Raw genomic sequence first — 20,550 nt, 5'->3', positions numbered from 1 at the left:
ACCATGTTCAAGCATAAGGGTGTCCATGTGTGCACTTGGCACCAGGACATCCTGGGCCGCAGTTCGTTGATCGACTTTGTAGTCGTGTGATCGGATTTGCGGCCGCATGTTTTGGACACTCAGGTGAAAAGAGGGGCGGAGCTTTCAACTGATCACCACCTGGTGGTGGGTTGGCTCCGATGGTGGGGGAAGATGACGGTCCGACCTGGCGCTCTGTGAGGGTCTGCTGGGAACGTCTGGCAGAATCCCCTGTCAGGAAGAGCTTCAACTGCCACCTCCAGCAGAGATTTTCCCACGTCCCGGGGGAGGCGGGGGACATTGAGTCCGAGTGGACCTTGTTCCGCGCCTCCATTGTTGAGGCAGCCGACCGGAGCTGTGGCCGTAAGGTTGTTGGTGCCTGTCGTGGCGGCAATCCCCGAAGCCGCTGGTGGACACCGGCGGTAAGGGATGCCTTCAAGCTAAAGAAGGAGTCCTATAGGGCCTTTTTGGCCTGCGGGACTCCGGAGGCAGCTGACAGGTACCGGATGGCCAAACAGAACGCGGCTTCGGCGGTTGCTGAGGCAAAAACTCGGGCGTGGGAGGAGTTTGGCGAGGCCATAGAGAATGACTTCCGGACGGCTTCGAGGAAATTCTGGTCCACCATCCGGCGTCTCAGGAGGGGGAAGCAGAGCACGGTCAACACTGTTTACAGTGGAGATCGTGTGCTGCTGACCTCGACTCGGGATGTCGTGAGTCGGTGGGGGGAATACTTCGAAGACCGCCTCAATTCCACCAACACGCTTTCCTTTGTTAAAGCAGGGCCTGAGGACTCTGAGGCGGACTCTCAAATCTCGGAGGTCGAAGTTACTGAGGTAGTTAAAAAACTCCTTGGTGGCAAGGACCGCCCGGAGTTCTTAAAGGCTCTGGATGTTGTGGGGCTGTCTTTGCTGACACGCCTCTACAGCATTGTGTGGACATCGGGGACGGTGCCTCTGGATTGGCAGACTGGGGTGGTGGTTCCCCTCTTTAAGAAGGGGGACTGGAGGGTGTGTTCCAATTACAGGGGAATCACACTCCTCAGCCTCCCTGGTAAGGTCTATTAAGGGGTGCTGGAGAGGAGGATCCGTCGGGAGGTCGAACCTCGGATTCAGGAGGAGCAGTGTGGCTTCCGTCCTGGCCGTGGAACAGTGGACCAGCTCTACACCCTCGGCAGGATCCTCGAGGGTGCATGGGAGTTCGCCCAACCAGTCCACATGTGCTTTGCGGACTTGGAGAAGGTGTTCGACCGTGTCCCTCGGGAGGTTCTCTGGAGGGTGCTTCGGGAGTACGGGGTGCCGAGCCAACTGATAAGGGTGGTTCGGTCCCTGTATCACCGATGCCAGAGTTTGGTCCGCATTTCCGGCAGTAAGTCGGATTCGTTCCCAGTGAGGGTTGGACTCCGTCAAGGCTGCCTTTTGTCACCGATTCTGTTCATAATTTTATGGACAGAATTTCTAGGCGCAGCCGAGGCGTTGAGGGGGTCCGGTTTGGGGACCTCAGCATCGCGTCACTGCTTTTTGCAGATGATGTGGTGCTGATGGCTTCTTCAGGCCGTGATCTCCAGCTCTCACTGGAGCGGTTCGCAGTCGAGTGTGAAGCGGTCGGGATGAGGGTCAGCACCTCCAAATCCGAGTCCAGGGTCCTCGGTCGGAAAAGGGTGGAATGCCCTCTCCGGATCGGGGATGAGATCCTGCCCCAAGTGCAGGAGTTCAAGTATCTTGGGGTCTTGTTCACGAGTGAGGGCAGGAAGGAGCGTGAGATCGACAGTCGGATCGGTGCAGCATCGGCAGTAATGCGGACTCTGTACCGATCTATCGTGGTGAAGAGAGAGCTGAGCCAAATGGCAAAGCTCTCGATTTACCGGTCGATCTACGCTCCTACCCTCACCTACGGTCACAAGCTATGGGTCGTGACCGAAAGAACGAGATCCAGGATACAAGCGGCCGAAATGAGTCTCCTCCGCAGGGTGTCCGGGCTCTCCCTTAGAGATAGGGTGAGAAAATCGGAACAGTGGAACAACTCTATACCCTCGGCAGGATCCTTGAGGGTGCATAGGAGTTTGCTCAACCAATTCACATGTGTTTTGTGGACTTGGAGAAGGCATTCGACCATGTCCCTCGAGAAGTTCTGTGGATTGTGCTTCGGGAGTACGGGGTGCCGAGCCAACTGATAAGGGCGGTTCGGTCCCTGTATCACCGATGCCAGAGTTTGGTCCGCATTTCCGGCAGTAAGTCGGATTCGTTCCCAGTGAGGGTTGGACTCCGACAAGGCTGCCCTTTGTCACCGATTCTGTTCATAATTTTTATGGACAGAATTTCTAGGCGCAGCCGAGGCGTTGAGGGGGTCCGGTTTGGGGACCTCAGCATCGCGTCACTGCTTTTTGCAGATGACGTGGTGCTGTTGGCTTCTTCAGTCCGTGATCTCCAGCTCTCACTGGAGCACGGCTGAAATGAGTTTCCTCCGCAGGATGTCCGGGCTCACCCTTAGAGATAGGGTGAGAAGCTCGGTCATCCGGGAGAGACTCGGAGTAGAGCCGCTGCTCCTCCACGTTGAGAGGAGCCAGATGAGGTGTGTTAGAGATGTTCTAACTCTAACTTATTTTGCAAGAACCACACGGGAGACAGTATGCCCTTTGAACACTTGCAAGTGGAGAATTTGTTCGTTACTGTAGATACAGCAATGTCCGAACAAAGTCTGCCGTTGAAGTCCTGCAAGAGAGTCTTTATTGAGAGAAGAAGGGTGGGGGTGAGAGTCAGCCAAGGTGGGGGTGACATTTGACATGTGTAGTGGGCACCTCAACAAATGATTAACCACTTGGGAGGGTCCCAGTCTATCTCTCCACGAGGCCGTGGACATAAATTCTAGTGGAGCAAAACAAGGACACCTCCACACCACCTGGAGAGCTTCAACAACTGAATGGTTCGACTGTTCAGAATCACGGGAAGGTAAAAGGTTCAAACAAAGTTCATCATTCTAGTCTACATCCCAACATAATCATACGATCAAGATAGTTTATAAACCCTAACAAGGTGGCTCGGGCATCTCATCAGGATGCCTCCTGGACGCCTCCCTGGGGAGGTGTTCCGGGCATGTCCCACCGGTAGGAGACCCCGGGGACAACCCAGGACGCGCTGGAGAGACTATGTCTCTCGGCTGGCCTGGGAAGGCCTTGGGATCCCCCGGGATAAGCTGGATGAAGTGGCTGGGGAGAGGGAGGTCTGGGAGTCCCTCCTAAAGCTGCTGCCCCCGCGACCCGACCCCGGATAAGCGGAAGAAGATGAAGGATGAAGGTGAAGGTGAATTTCTTCTTTATGTAAATAAACTGACATTCTCATCATTAAGATACAACACTATGGCATTAGAGGTCTCTCATTTGATCGAAAGACATCAGTATGATTCCATTAATCTTCATAATTCATCATACAGACCATACATCATACAGAATAATGGGAGTCCCCCAGGGTTCCATTTTAGGGCTGCTCGTCTTCATCTTATTTATAAAACATGTTGTTAATTCCTCATACGTATTACATAAAGTATTATGTGGGGATGATACAAACTTGTTTTTTGCACACAAAAATCATAATATATTTGAACATGAATATTGAGTTAGTAAAAATATATCCATCGTTTAAGTGCAACAAACGCTCTCTGAATATCAACAAAAAACGATATTAGACAAATTAAAAAAAAATAAATAAAAAAATTAACAGAACATTGAAATCTATCAAATTCCTAATTTTCCTTTATAGTATCTCTGTCCCTATCCCACAATCCTATATATATGTTTGGACATACAAAAATAACCCTAAAAATACATAATTTCAACTAAATTGTCAGCTGTGCCGTGGTCATGTAGAAGAAAATGCTCTTGGTCCACGGAAACACCCAGCATAGCAGAGCACGGTCTGCCAAGTTGCCATAACAAATGTAGCAGTTTTTGTACCCGAGTGCATGTGAGCTGTCTACGAAAATAGAAAATGCTAATAAATGTGAATCTGAGTGTGAAGGTGACCAGTCCAGGGTCCAACCCACCACATACCCAAAGACAGCTAGGATAGGCTTCGGCTCACCCAACACAATAATATTGACTAACAGTATAGAAAGTGGATGGATGAATAGTTTAATAATTCTATGGTCTCCTTTCTTTGTCCTTCATCTTTCCTTACACTATTGACAAGAAAAAAAACGTGCGTTTTTATGTGCTTATTACAACAGTGTCCTAATCCTCGCGAAATTGTGTCACTCCATGGAAAAAGTGGCCTATAAGGAGACATATTGCCAGCAAGCTAGTGAACAATGCAAACCAGTCTATTCACCAGCTAGAAAATGGCAACACGAACAATAACAGTCATCACGTAACCAGCCCTAAGGGACACACCCACCACATAAATAATAATAATAATAATAATAATAATAATAATAATACATTTATAATAATAATAATAATAATAATAGATTGGTTGGCTTTATATAGCGCTTTTCTAAACACTCAAAGCCGATTTACATAGAAAATTCACACACACACACACACACACACACACACACACACACACACACACACACACAAAGAGTTAGGGGTTATATGTAGAGTTGAAGAGGTGGCTCTTGAGATGGTGTTTGAAGGAGTGCAGGGAGTCAGCATTACGGATGGTCAGGGGGAGAGAGTTCCGAAGAGTGGGGGCAGCTATGGCAAAGGCTCTATCCCCAATGGTCCGGTATTTGGTAAAGAGTCCGGTAAAGAGGAGGACTCTAGCAAATTATGCCTAAAGAAGCCTGCTGGATTAATGGTAAAATGTCCTCAACAACCAGTAAGAAGCTAGTCAAATCAAATAATGTTCACGGATTACCATGATAAATGAGAGTGATGCACGCTGAAAATATGACTGTTCACCACAATCAAGTTTGTCACTCCGTATTGGCATTCAAATAGTGTTGCATCATTCACGAATGACTCGTGTACAAGTGTACAAAGTGTACAAAGTGTAACATGTGTACAAAGGATTTAAGTGTGCATACTGATGGAGTCATTTCATGTCCTGATTCCTTCCTTCCTCAGTTTAATTGGTCAAACACCAGTGTGTGCTGCATGACACTGGCGGTACTCGTCAGTTTTACCTGACGTGGCAACGGGGTGGAAGGAGGTTAGTTGGCGTGTAAACAAATGCACGCGCACACGAATACACAACCACACACACACTTAACACATGCTCAGCTTCATTTTCTGCATTCCCTGGCAAGTTCTTTGCATGTCACGAGAATAACATCGCTTAATGTTGACCTTTCCTTTACTACCTGCTTCAATTATACGTACTATGTACAAGAAGAGGCTGAGAGAGAGCGAGAGAGCAGAAGAGAAACTAAACTACAGTAGATTGATCTTACCAAACATTTCATTCATGTTGCCTGCTTCTTATGGTGTTATATGGCTCTTTCAAATGAGCACCACGCTGTGAACCTCAGCACTTTTCAGATTGGCCTTTCCCTTAACTATACATCACCTTACTCTAGGAATATCCCTAAGACGCCCCGGGCAAACACACACACATATGCACACGCAAATACATAAACAGCATCATAGTTGCTATCTATCAACCATACAAACTCCACCTCTAAATTCCATGTCTATAGCCACAGACGTATTTGGTTGCAAGCATGTTGCAATTTATCATCTCGAGAGGCCAGTGTATTTCAGGACCTTCAGATGCTAAGAAGAGTGTGAGTGTTTGTGTGTGCATGTGATTGCATGCGTGTGTGCGTGCGTGTGTGTGTTTGCTTCGAGAATAATGAAATCATTCTCTGGCAAGAGATTACTTTTTTAACAGTCATAAGTGTGTTCTTAAAGGTGATCTACAGTACATTACCTCCAGTTTATTGTTTACATCAAATCTCTCAGGTCCACACACACCCTTACTCACACACACACACACACACACACACACACTTCTGTCAAGCACGTTCCACAGAGATTGCCACGGGATGTGGGAGTTATTAGATGGAAGCCGCTCAGGAGAGGCTTGAGTGTTCACACGTGATGAAAGGCTCAGCTGAGGTTCAGATGCTGCAGCTTGTTTTATCCTTCGAGAGTCGTGTCATTGAACCACCATATTTAAAGCATTAAGCTTTTATGGGACTCTCCTGCATTGTGGGAAAGACATTGGCAGCAAATTTCAAGCCAGCTGCCTCCGCGCAGCGCTGGCAATCTACAGATTGTGCCCTAATGTAAACACCTGAGGTACCTAAACCTCCGGCTTTAATCAAATATAAGAACGCAATCTGCGCCCGGACCGAGTCAAGGTCTCATCCAGTCTCTGGCACTGCTGTGTGGTGTTTGAATGTACTCTAGTCCCTCCTCCTCCCCCCCACACACACATTCCAAAAACATATGTTAAATTAATTGAAATCACCGTAGGTGTGACTGAACAAATTTCTGTCAATACTGTATGTACTGTAGGATTGGCCAGCGACCAGTCCTGGGCACATCTAGCCTTTCGCCCAAAGTTAGCTGGGATAGGATTCAACACATCTGCCTCCCTTGTGAAAATACGTTGTACAAAGAATGGATGGATGGTTCAACTACACTAATTAAAATAGTCTGTGTTACAGACCTTTGCCCTCAGAAATTCCTTGCAACCGGCGCACTTTTAATTAAAGAACCTTTGTCTAGTTCAATGATTCCCAGATTCCGCAGATGTAACATTAGCTCATCTATCTTTGCTAGAGTAGAGTGAAAAGCAGTATAATTAAATGCTTCAAGACTGCCTAAGTAACTTTGGAAATAAAATGAGACAAGGTCATCATTCTTTCAATATTTTTGCTGGCTAGTTGGCTTCTTATGTAACATGGGTGTCTTGGCTCACTAAAGGTTGGTAAACGTCTTATCTAATGTGCTTTGGATTTTAATTTCCAAAGATCCCTCAATGTCACTACATCACTATGACTACATCCACTAAAAAAAGGAAGCTTCTTTTCAGAGGTATCTTTAAATAATTGTGATCTCATGAAACCATGTAAACTATTAATTGTTGTGATTATTCATTAATGATATGCACGATAAAGGTGAAATGATAAAAATGCTAATGACAAAACTTGAGATTTGGGATGCCATTTTGACATCATGCTATTTATTCAAAATTCTTATCAAAGCATTAACACAAAGTAGGTTCAAACTCAGAGCGCTTTGGTAAACAAACAACTGTTCAGACCATTGAATGGCTCAGACAGACGCCATCCCTATGATTATGTCCTTAATTAACAGAGCTTAAGCCACGTCCCATTGGGAATGCATTTCTGGACTGATTCATTACTGTCTTGGGGTATTTGGTTGAATAAGAAAATTGAAACATGGTACCAAAGGTTGATTGCTATGCATATGAAAACTCGACAAGTATACACTCAAAATTCAGTGGAGTTCATAGTGATCTATATCAACACACAGAATAGCAACATTGTGAGACGCTTTCTCACAAGACCACACCAAAGAGAAGAAAGTATGCTCAAAGATGCTTGGTCACAGATCAATGTGGCAGCCTTCTTATAATTCAAGACTCCCCCTTAACGCTGGCTATGAAATCGATATTTGATGGATGGCACAGATTTATTTCGCTGCTGGTACTCAACCTGCCATGCTGGCCAATGTCAGGGGCCTGAAAGATTTTAATGGTTAGGATTGGAGCTTCAGAAACTCTGAGAAGATTTTGCTAGTCACAGTGATTTTGTGAATATATAATTGGGAAATTCATCCACGATAATAGAACAAACTAATATTAAGTCCCTGTTTTTTTCATAGTTTGGGTTGGGGGGGCGACTTATACTCAGGAGCAACGAATATGTGAATTTTTTCACAAATTTTCAAAATTCCAAAATCCGCGATGTAGTGAAACGGCGATAAACAAACCGCGATGTAGCAAGGGATTACTGTAATTTGAACTGCAAGTGACGTCAACGGCGCGGCGGTTGTTTACATAAATACATAGGTGGCAGGCCGAAGCTCGCTAGAGGCTTTCGTTAATGAAATGATTGACCTGGTTGTAGGGAGGATGTGATATTTTAATATGACCTACATAGATTTTATATTAACACATTTCCAATTGTTGGGAGCTGTTTTTTGGTCATCGTTTTATGAAAATCAATGTTTGATTGCGAAAGGCAATAGGCACTGCTGCAAAGCAAAACTCGTAACGTCACGTGACTTGATGTCTCCCAATGGCATTTCTTCGAAAATGAAACAAAAATGAAACAAAACAAAATGTAAACAAAAAAATATGTACTTTTGGAAAATAAAAAAATAATTGTTTCTCTAATTTTTTTGCATTTTATTAAACCTACAAATGTGTCAGATCATTTACCGGACCCTATATTAATACATTGTGAAAGGTCAAATATTAACATATTAAAAGGTCAAATACAGTGAACCCTCATTTTTTGCGGGGGTTACGTTCCGAAAAGAACCCATCATAGATGAAATCCGTGAAGAAGAAATGGTATGTGCATTAATTAAGAATTTAAAAACCTTTGTATTGAAATCTTCAACACGTAGTGTTTCTTGTTGGCCGCTAGAGGGCATGGGAATATTGCAAGCTAATTTGAAGTATGGCTTACCTTGTCAAGCAATGCAAAGTGTCCACCTTCAGGATTAACACACTACACTAATGCGCATTACGAAACCAAAGTGAGTCACGGTTACGCATGAATCTCCTGTTGATTTGTGGACCAGCACACAATATTAAAGTTTTTTAAACCCTCCCCAATACTTTTACACAACATAAAAACCTTTCCCATTCCCTTAATGACCGTTCCCACACTATTCTGTACACATATTGTATCATTGCAGTCAACACAAAAATAAACACGTAATATTGTCACGTGTCCCGACTCCTCCTGCACCAGTTGGTGCTGTTCCTTGCGCGTGGCCTGCCTGCCGGGCTCCCGCGCCTCCTGCGCTTCTCCTCAATCATGTCCACAGTGACGCATATTGCTCAGAGGCACGCCCCGCGCTACCAGCTGTCTCGACTTCTTCTGCATGCCAGTGGTTTATCTTTGTGCCTGGCTGGCTGGTGCCCATTGCTCAGAGGCACGCCCCGAACTATCAGCATGTATTTAAACGCCTTTCTCCCATTACTTATAAATTGAATCCGCAATAGATGAAGCGCGAAGTGGCGAGGGATTACTGTTTAAAAAATACGTATGATGATGGTTTATATGATACAATGATTTATGAAAAGGAACCGCTGTCTGAAAAATTATATACATAACATAAATACATGACATCGGCAATGTAGAACTCAAACTTTATAATATAGGGCTGGCTTTGACAAATATGTATCCTTGCCTCTTATGTTGCGTTGACACCAAATTTGTTGCTCGCGATTCAATCACATTCAATGGAGTGAGCGCAGGCTGGCGCATCTGAGTGCAGAGATTTGGGGCGTAGGACGCTCATTCCGCCTATCCGCGGGATATCAACTGAGTTAACCGCTGACGCGTTACGCCTCAACTCAACCAATCAGCTTCGGGAACATACTACATGACGCGTACCGGCAGACTGTATGGCGATGTAGGAAAAGATGATCATACCAAGAACGACAACACGTCGATGGATGGATGGATGGATGGATGGATGAATGGATGGATGGATGGATGGATGGATGGATGGATGGATGGATGGATGGATGGATGGATGGATGGATGGATGGATGGATGGAATAATCCACAAAATTACAAGAGAATGAGAGTGAGTTAAACAGGTGCAGACAGTGGTTTCAGAGGGAGCCCGTGAAGCCCCGCCTGTGGCTCGTGGGAAAATTATTTCAGCTATATAAAATTTGCGGCAGTAGGGTGGAAGAGCTTAACTTAATACTATTGTTTCTGAACTGCCAGCTCGTACCAAAACACACGACTGGTAGCCCCCCCGTAGTCGGGGAGCAATTTCGTTCACTGTTTTCTTTTTTTGTATGTAGATGTGACAGTTCTGTTGTTAACCATGGTTAAACAGGGACCTCTAGTGGTCACAAGTTAGCATAGCAGCGCTATGCGCATTTTGTAGACATATATGTAAATGTAGCTAAAGTGTACATATTGTAAATATGATTTTCGGACTCTTGTTATAACATACACTGCTCAAAAAATTAAAGTAACCGTTTTTTGTTATCAGAGTATGGCATGAATAACCATGGTTAAACAGGGGCCTCTAGTGGTCACAAGTTAGCATAGCAGCGCTATGCGCATTTTGTAGACATATGTAAATGTAGCTAAAGTGTACATATTGTAAATATGATTTTAGGACTCTTGTTATAACATACACTGCTCAAAAAATTAAAGTAACCGTTTTTTTTTTATCAGAGTATGGCATGAATTCAATTACACTTTTCTGATAAGGTTTTGGTCAGCACGTGGCAGAGGGGGTTGTTAATCACTTCCAGCTTTATTGGTGTTGATGGAATTAACAACAGGTACACTAGAGGGGAAACAACGAGATGGGGACTTGAGGTGGAGGCCATTTCAAGCTCCTCCCTCTTGATCTTTTTCAACTGTGTTGGCTTTAGCAAGAGTCATTATCACGACTGGAAGCATGAGGCGATTTCTTAAGCCTCCTGAAGTTGCGCAGATTGTACAACTCCTCCAGGATGACACATCCATGCATGCTGTTGCAAGAAGATTTGATGTGTCTCCCAGTACAATCTCCAGAGCATGGAGGAGATTCCAGGAGACAGGGAGTTACTCTAGGAGAGCTGCACATGGCCGTAGACGGTCCTCATCCCATGAGCAGGACCAATATCCGCTGCTTTATGCAAGGAGGAACAGGTTGAGCACTGCCCGAGCCCTACAGAATGACCTTCAGCAGGCTACTGGTGTGAATGTTTTTGCCCAAACAGTCAGAAACAGACTTCACGAGGGTGGCCTCAGGGCACGACGTCCTGCAGTGTGCCCTATGCTCACTACTCAGCACCGTGGAGCTCGATTGACATTTGCCATAGAACACCAGAATTGGCAAGTCAAGTCAAGTCAAGTCAAGTTTTTTATATAGCCCTAAATCACAAGCAGTCTCAAAGGGCTCTGCCCTCTGCATTTAACCCATCCCCATGTGATTTTGATCCATCCCCTGGGGGAGAGGGGAGCAGTGAGCAGCAGCAGCGCCGCGCTCGGGAATCATTTTTGGTGATCTAACCCCCCAATTCCAACCCTTAATGCTGAGTGCCAAGCAGGGAGGCAATGGGTTCCATTTTTATAGTCTTTGGTATGACCCGGCCGGGGTTTGAACCCACAACCTTCCAGTCTCAGGGCGGACACTCTACTACTAGGCCACTGATATGGTCAACACGTCGCAACGTTGACGTCGTCGTCAACAAGTCCGCCACTGGCACCCTGTGCTTTTCACAGATGAGAGCAGGTTTACCCTGAGCACCTGTGATAGACGTGAAAGGGTCTGGAGAAGCCAAGGAGAGCGCTATGCTTCCTGCAACATCATTCAACATGACCGGTTCGGTGGTGGGTCAGTGATGGTCTGGGGAGGCATTTCCATGGAGGGACGAACAGACTTCTACAGGCTACAGAACGGCAGTCTGACTGCCATTAGGTCTCGGGATGAAATCCTTGCACCCATGGTCAGACCCTATGCTGGTGCAGTAGGTCCTGGGTTCCTCCTGATCCACGACATTCCCGGCCTCATGTGGCAAGAGTATGCAGACAGTATCTGGAGGATGAAGCAATTGACACAGTTGAATGGCCCTCACGATCACCTGATCTAAACTCGATAGAACACCTTTGGGACATTATGTTTCAGTCCATCAGAGGCCGCCAGGTTGCCCGTTAGACTTTGCAGGAGCTCACTGATGCCCTTAGACAGATCTGTGAGGACATCTCACAAGACACCATCCGTCGTCTCATTAGGAGCATGCCGCGACGTTGTCAAGCATGCATACAAGTGTGTGGGGGCTACACGAGATATTGAAAAGAGTTTTGAATTGCAGAAATTGAATTTAGGCAAAATGGACGAGCCTGGCACATCATTTTTTCACTTTGATTTTTGGGGCGTTTATATACTGTAGGCTGAAAACTCTTATTTCCATCGTGGCATCCTTTTGTTTCTGAGACATTAAACTGTCCATATCAGTATAGATATCCAACTTTTTTTTTCACCATTGAAATCTGATGTGTTTTCAAAATGTTCCTTTAATTTTTTTGAGCAGTGTATTTTTATCACAAGGTACGATACTGTAAATATGTTTTCAGAAGTATTTCATTGTAACAACTTCTTTCATAACAAAGTACAAGACTGCAAATTTGTTTTTAAAACTTTTTTTTGGGCTGGAAAAAATCCGCAATGCAGTAAAGCCGCGATAAACAAACCTGCGAAGTAGCGAGGGATCACTGTAACTACTCGGTTGATGGTGGCTCGGTGGAACACTGGTTATCACGTCTGCATCACAGATCAGAGGGTTGCGGGTTCAAATCCACCTACGGCTCTCCCTGTGTGGAGTTTGCATGTTCTCCCCATGCCCGGGACTCCGGTTTCCTCCCACATACCCAAAACATGCTTGGTAGGCCAATTGAGCACTCCAAATTGCCCCTAGGTGTGAGTGTGAGTGCGAATGGTTGTTCGTCTCTGTGTGCCCTGCGATTGGCTGGCAACTGGTTCAGAGTGTCTACTGCCCGATGACCTCTGGGATAGGCTCGGGCATGCCCGCGAACCCATGGGGACAAAGCAGTACAGAAAATGGATGGATGGATATTCGGTTGATCCACAAGATGGCTGATTCGGATTGAAAAAAAAGTATTTCATTTATGTTTTCTTTTATTATTTTTCACGTCATTAAGAGAGGGGTGCCAACCGTTTGGTCCATGTGTATGTCATATGTATTTCTGATCACAACTGGTGACAGTGACGGAGATCGAATGGGAGAGTTAACATGCCAAAGCCACATTTGGTGAATTAAATCCACACTCTGGGTATTAAAAGCAGCCTTTCCTGCCTCCTGGTGGCCTGAGAGATAAAGAGTTGATGAATATGATGAAGACAATGCAGGGTTTGACTCATACCTTGAATGTTAAAAGTTGTTAACGATTAAATTTGCGTAAAAAAATGGTATTAATAAATTGAATAGCACGATAGACATTTCGTAGATGCACATTGTATTTATTTGAAATATGAATTTGATGAATAATAAGAACAGTTGCATACTTTAAGTAGTGAAAGGGCAGAAATGGGCATGAATGCAGGCTATCCAACCAAAATAGAAGCAAAGGTAATAAATTGATTAAAAAATGGTCTCCTCTTTTTACCTATTTAGCCCATTGAAATCATACAAGAATGTATTCAATTACTGAAATTAAAGCACTGGGTTCCTAACAATGTGTACAGTTTGCCCTAAAAATTTTGCTGCATGACTGTAGCACAAGTGAATCCACACACAAGTACAACAGTGGTAAACACATTTGAAGGATTTCATCCTCATAACATTTTTACACCTGCATGCCAACTAACACATTCTGCAGCGGGTCTCAAAATGTTTTGTTTTGTTACACATTTGTCATGGTAGGAGGTTATAATGAATCTGTTTTGTATGATTCCAAGTTTTCTTTTTATGGAATGTTTTTTTCATTGCTTTTTCTATTCACTGTTATACTTTGATTTGGTTAAGTGACTTATTAATGGGACTTTTCATAAGGATGAGCTGCATGGGAGGGAGGGAGAGAACGAAAGCGAGAGCGAGAGAGAGAGGCAGGAGAAGACAGAGCGAGAGAGAGAGAGAGAGAGAGAGAGAGAGAGAGAGAGAGAGAGACATTGAATCGATAGAACGTGTCAAAGTCACTGATGTGATGACCCGTGGGTTTGCCTCATTCAGTTCCTTTTTTTGCTCTTTCTCTCCCACGCGCACACACGCATGCACAGACAACCAAACGCACGCACGCACGCACGCACGCACGCACGCACGCACGCACGCACGCACGCACGCACGCACGCACGCACGCACGCACGCACGCACGCACGCACGCACGCACGCACGCACGCACGCACGCACGCACGCACGCAGTATCAGCAGCAGACGCTTAGTAATACTCACTGTACAGAGCGCAGCAAGAGGACTAGGAGCATAGGCTCCGCTTAAGCTTCAACTCGGAAGATTTCCCATGACTCTCTCTCTCTCTCTCTCTCTCTCTCTCTCTCTCTCTCTCTCTCTCTCTCTCTCTCTCTCTCTCTCTCTCTCTCTCACTCCCTCTCTCCCTCTCTGTCTCTGTTTCCCCCCTGTCTCTATCACATGCTCTCTCGTGCTGCTTCTTGCTGATTCCCACCCCAAGAGTTCCTTTTTTTCCCCTCTTTTGTTTTTTTCAAGACCATAAAGGATATCCAGTTGCCCATTGCTGTACAATAACTGCAATTCTGGGATGTTTACAGATGGTTTTTATTGACTAAAATGACATGCTTTTTTGCATTTGATATGATGAGAGAGAGGGAGCGTATAGCCATCCGTGTCAGCCTCTGATTATTTGCTGCAGCTGCTGGCGAGCTACTAGCCAAGAAGCCACTGAATATGTGGTCACCCTGAGCAAAAAAGGGAAGGCAGTGAATGGATTTTCTTGCAACGGTTCTCTGCGTCTGACAATGTTCCAAATCCATCTTCCACACAGGATCCCGTTCGTTTCCAGTGCTTTTTTTCTTTAATAGGATTGTTTGTTTTTTTTCTGTGCTGAGGAATTTTGGAATTGTTTTCTCTTCCAAAGTGGAGGTCAGTCGACATCTTTAGTGTCAAGCTCACATCTTAATATGATATAAGCTTAATGATTGCTTGATTTTTGTCAGCGTGTTGGTACGTATGTGCGTGACATTTTGTGTGAGTCATTTTTCTAATATGTCAACTCTCCTCGACTTTTTTGTTCACCTCAAGGCTCACCATGCAAACGTAAATGCCGGATCCATGTATTAACAAGCACTTTGGGTTGTAAACATGCTGAGCGGTGTCCTCTTTCTGAGCGTCCTCACGGTCACCAGCCTGTCACCATCTGAGACGGAGAGCCGCAAAACTTCAGCCTCCAAAGATATCTGCAAGATCCGGTGCGCCTGTGAGGAGAGAGAGAACATTTTGAATATTAACTGTGAGAATAAAGGATTTACCACCGTCAGCCAGTTCCAGGCACCCCCAAATAAGGTCTCACAGCTTTTTCTAAATGGGAACTTCCTGTCTCGTATTGCTGCAAATGAGTTTGTCAATTACGGCAATGTAACCTCTCTGCATCTGGGCAATAATGGATTACAGGAGATCGGAAGTAATGCTTTTCAGGGGCTGCGCTTCTTAAAGAGGCTCCACTTGAACAACAACAACCTGGAGGGCATAAAGGAGGACACGTTTGCGGGACTCGAGAGTATGGAGTATTTACAGGCAGATTATAATTATATCAGCACCATTGAACCCAGCGCTTTCAGTAAGCTGAACAAGCTTAAAGTCTTGATCCTCAATGACAACCTCCTTTTGTCTTTGCCTCCAAATATCTTCCGCTTTGTACTCCTTACCCATTTGGATTTACGTGGCAACAGGCTCAAGACTTTGCCCTTTGCAGGGGTTCTGGAGCACATTGGTGGGATCATGGAGATCCAGCTGGAAGAAAACCCGTGGAATTGTACTTGTGATCTGATTCCTCTAAAATCCTGGTTGGACACTATTTCAGTCTTTGTGGGGGACATTGTATGCGAGACGCCATTCAGGCTCCACGGTAAAGACATCACGCAGCTTATAAAGCAGGATCTGTGCCCACGCAGAAATGCTGGCGAGCGTGCTCACCCTGCCTCTGACTCTCACTTCCAAGGGGCGCTGCCCGCAACCTACATCCCCGGCATGATCTCCCCCACCCGTCTCCCTAAAGCCTCGCGACCCCCTAAAATGCGCTACCGGCCCACTCCTCGCATCGCAAAGGACAAACACGTCTTTGGGCCTATAATGGTTTACCAGACACGCTCGCCTGTGCCTATTTTGTGCCCCAGTGTGTGCGTGTGCACATCCCAAAACCCGGACAGTGGACTTAACATCAACTGTCAAGAGCGGAAGTTGCATAACATCAGTGAGTTGAACCCCAAGCCCTCGTACCCAAAGAAACTGCACCTGACCGGTAACTACCTTCAAGTGATCTACAGACCCGATCTGACCGAGTATAGTCTGCTGGAGCTGCTTCATTTAGGGAATAACCGGATCGCGATGATTCAGGAAGGCGCATTCGAGAACCTGACAAATCTGAGGCGGCTCTATCTGAACGGGAATTACATTGAGTCGCTTTCGCAATCGCTTTTTGCTGGCCTGCAATCGCTCCAGTATCTGTATTTGGAATACAATGTCATCAAAGACATTTTACCACAGACCTTCAACACTTTACATAACCTTCAGCTGCTTTTCCTCAACAATAACCTGCTGAGATCACTGCCTGACAACGTCTTCAGGGGCACCATGCTAACACGACTCAACTTACGGAATAATCACTTCTCCCATCTGCCCGTCAAGGGTGTGCTTGACCAGTTATCGGCATTTATCCAGATTGACCTCCAGGAGAACCCCTGGGACTGCACCTGTCACATTGTGGCACTCAAAAACTGGATGGAGCTGTCCAGCACCAGTGTTGTGGTTAATGAAATCACTTGTGACTCACCCTCTAAGCACGCTGGTCGCCTGCTGCGCTCACTGCGCAATGAGGCCATCTGTCCCGAGCCAAGCCAAGAGCCCCCACCTCAATATGCCCCCCCTACCAAAGCCCCAACATTTGTGAGTCCCAGCACTGAGTCACCAACACCCTCTTTCTCCTCTTCTTTCAGCTCAGTCAGACCCACTGAATCCCGACTGCAAACCCCTGAGCTGCATCCAGAAGTCCCGCTTTCAGTTCTCATTCTAGGGCTTCTTATTGTTTTCATCCTGTCAGTCTGTTTTGGAGCAGGGCTCTTTGTCTTTGTTCTAAAACGACGCAAAGGGGTGGAACATGTCCCAACGGGCTCTAACAATATAGATCTGAACTCCTTTCAAGTGCAGTATGGCTCCTACAATCCAGAACCAACCCAAGATAAAAATTCCCAAAGTCATGTGTACAATTACATCCCTCCATCCGTGGGTTCCATGTGCCAAAACCCAATTTACATACAGAAAGATGGCGAGCAGGTAGCATTTTACCGTAACCTCAAGGAGCTAAGCTTCGGGCCTCTGAATGCGAAAAAAGATGATACTCTTACACAGAGCCCGGGAGCTTTTACCATCGGCGCAGTGGATTTTAAGGACAAATCGCCAACATCGCCGCCGGACATGTTATATCAAAATGTAGGCGAGAGGCCCAACGAGAAGCTTCCAACAACTGCTGGCACCTCGCCCTTCAGTTACAATTTCTGCACTTTACCCAAGAGACCTTGCATTGTGCCCCCCTACGAGGCTGCCACAGCCCCGCGACATGTCACCAACCAAGACAGGTTGAGCAAAACTGTAGTGTACGGAACCCCCAGGAAATGCTTTGGGGTCGAGCTCCCTTCCAAAAACAGTGGGCACCAATTTCTTCTTCATGGGAAGCTAAAAACAGAACCGGACTATCTGGAAGTTCTGGAGAAACACACTGCTATGAGCCAGCTGTAAGATAATGATGTAATAGCCTCCCAAGCTCCGCCCCCTCTACCAAGGATCTTTGCAACATTCATAATGATTATAAAGTGTCAATCAGCAACTGTTATTATAGCCCACTATATTGCTGTCTTATCTGTGTTGAAGCTCAGATGATGGACGGAAAACAAACCTTTTTTTACGGATTACATTTCTTCTATTTTCTTTCCAATATTTACAAAAGAAGCATATTAGAATGCCGTTCTATTTTTTTTTCTTCCTAGAGAGTATAAATTATTCCTTCTTTCTTAAAGTAAATCACTAAAGACCTGAATGATGGCAAGACTGTGTAAAAAAATATGGCCTTGTGCATTTGTTTTATAACACGGAATTTTATTTTTCCCAAGACAAAGAAAATATGAATTAATGAGTCTTTGTAGATTGGGAAAAAGCTGCAGAATGACATTCCTGTACATACATAGACTGCACATATAAAAGGTGAGCGTTAACCCATCAAAAATAACCTCTTGAAATGTACTGAGCAAAGTCACTGCATTCACTCCATGTGCCTTTGCACTCAGTTTTTTTGTCATTGATGTTCTCTGCCGATTGATTTTAACTAGAAAGTGTATTTTAAGGAAGCAAATCTTTATGTAAATTTTTAAAAATATATATTTGTCAGCTCGGGAAAAAAAGCAAAGTAAATGTACTTGAAAATGGCTGTGACATGCTCTATATCTTTTGACGAGGACATGTATTTGAATTCAGTATTGTCTTTGGCTATGTACAACTTTGAAACAAACATTGTATGCTATAAGGGAGCAACATAGAGTGGTACAATTGCACCATTAAATTTTCACTGAGGCACTTTGTCAAGATCCGGAGGTTGAGGTGCATTTTGTTTAGACCGCGTGATTATTTTTGGATGCGGCTCACGCTGAGTTGCTCTAATGAGAGTATGCGTGTGTGTGAGCGTGTGTGCGTGTATGTGCGCGCGTGCGTGCGTGTGTCTGCGTGCGTGTGCGCGTGCGCGCATGCGCGTGTGGTGGGAGGCAGAAAAATAGAAAATAATAGCTTGCCTGCAGCTCGTGCTTCCTCGCTCTCTCTCCAGTGAAATGAAATGACACTTTCTTCTAAGTTCAATGAAATTTTCAGTTTCCCTCTTTTGAAGCCGTATTCAGTGTTTCAGAGAACTAAGTGTCTCATGTATCAAAGATAGAATGTAGTGCAGGTTAATATTGATAAGAGTGGGTGTCGAAATGCAATTTATGAGGGGGGCGAGAAACTGTTCAAGATTTGTAGATGCATTTCTTGAAGTGCTGATTTGTTGGTGTCTTTCTCACACAAGGACACACGCATACAAAATCTTTATGAGCAACCTGTAGTGGGGAAGTGAAAGAATGTTGGCCTCTTGAAATAAGCACTGCAATGCAACAAAAAAAAACTCTGGAATCTGACATGAAATAGATTATCCACATCTTAAAATAGAACTTTATGCAAGTGAGAAAATCGAGCCGATGTGGTCGATTTTAAGCCAGCTGTCGTCAAGAGTGACATGGAGGAACTGTTTTCCCGCATGAGGTCATTTTCCTCTGTCACTGGCCTTCAAAACTAATCCCACCCTTCGTCTGCTCCGCCACAAACTCACCCCACCGTTTCCTGTGTCTTTTGTTCCTGTGTTTTCATCCTCCCCCGCTGGATCCGCGCTGTCCATTGTGTATCTGTCCGAGGTGCTGAAATGCTGTGCAGGAGGGTCACGCACCAATTTGATGGCTGAGCCAAATTCAAGCCTTGTGCAAGGCTAGCCAAATATGGGTTTATGTCTTTGAGATTCACGCAGCAAAAAAAAAGAAAATCCTGCTTTGGATTTTAAGGTGTCCAGATGATAGTGACAATCTGTGAATGAACTATATACGGAAAATATATCTGGCTAACCTTGAGGCCATTGTGAGAGTGAGAGAGGAGGTTGCATGTAAGCTGGTTGTTTTCCAGGCTTGTGTGTGTGTGATTTTTTTTTTTCTCTTTGTTGTGACATGCTGAAGTTATAAACACAAATCAATCAGTGCTCAGTTTACATCAGCAATTCAATCTGAATCTGCTCTTATTTGCTGTAATTTCAGTATTATTTTTGGCATTTAAAAGCAGTGAACCCATTGTGTAACATTTCTATTTTAAACTCCACTTAAACCTTAGTTTTCTGCTTTTGACAGCATTTGAGGCACTGTAGACAGCAACAGTACTGTGTTTGCCTACTGATGAGCATGGAAACAGTCTATTCATTTATCATTCTATCGCATTACTATTTCAAGGGATACGCGTGTGCATAAAAAGGTGCATCTCAGGCAGGGAGTGGGGAATTATGGGGCTCGTAATTATGTAATGCTGGTTTAGTTTGATGCAGATCTAAGGCCAAACGCAGCGATAAGACTAAAAATCTATTCTTCAAATGTTACAAATATCAAGCAATCACTCGCTTCAATCAGGCTGAAACCTTATTAGGCGCAGGCATTGATTAATGGCTTGTTTCAATAAAGCAGCACGGTATCACAGTTTCTCTCCGTAAGCAGAGTTTTGCACAACGTTGTCGTAGAGGGAAGGAGCTGAAAAAGCAATCGCCTCTAATGCTGTGATTAATCTTGCTGCCGCATGCAATCGCTTATTTTCTCCAAACCCAGAAGCTTTTTTTTCTACCTATTCTTTTGAACATTTCTGCTCTCACTTGCGGCCCCCAAGTGTTTAACTTTTTATGCAGAATTGCTTTCATTTGTGGTTTCTGGTGCAGTGGCACAAGGCGAGCAGAGGAGATGCTGCGGCAGGCAAAGCTGTGAATGCTGTCATGTGGGCTTCTTTTTCACCCTCTTCTTTAACAAGCATTGCCATTTCAGCTGCTTGGTGAATGGGATGGGGAAAAAAGAGAGTGCAGGGGGGCGAAGGAGAGGTTAGGGGAAATGAACAGAAAGAGAGCGAGCCAGCG

General features: G+C 45.1%; 1 protein-coding gene across 1 annotated transcript; it reads left to right on the top strand.

The window, feature by feature from the left end:
• The first annotated feature begins 14,573 nt into the window (after positions 1-14,573).
• Positions 14,574-17,612, top strand: slitrk2 (SLIT and NTRK-like family, member 2). Its single transcript, XM_085904575.1, has 2 exons — positions 14,574-14,744; positions 14,904-17,612. Exon 2 carries the CDS (start codon positions 14,964-14,966, stop codon positions 17,610-17,612), a length of 2,649 nt encoding a protein of 882 aa, XP_085760701.1. The 5' UTR covers positions 14,574-14,744; positions 14,904-14,963.
• Positions 17,613-20,550: the final 2,938 nt, after the last annotated feature.

This window comes from Syngnathus leptorhynchus, chromosome 2 (assembly GCF_054491065.1).
Source record: "Syngnathus leptorhynchus isolate UIUO chromosome 2, UIUO_Slep, whole genome shotgun sequence".
In the NCBI taxonomy this organism is placed as follows: Eukaryota; Metazoa; Chordata; class Actinopteri; order Syngnathiformes; family Syngnathidae; genus Syngnathus; species Syngnathus leptorhynchus.
The sequence above is the reverse complement of the archived record's forward strand: the minus strand, read 5'-3'. Positions and strand labels throughout refer to the sequence as shown.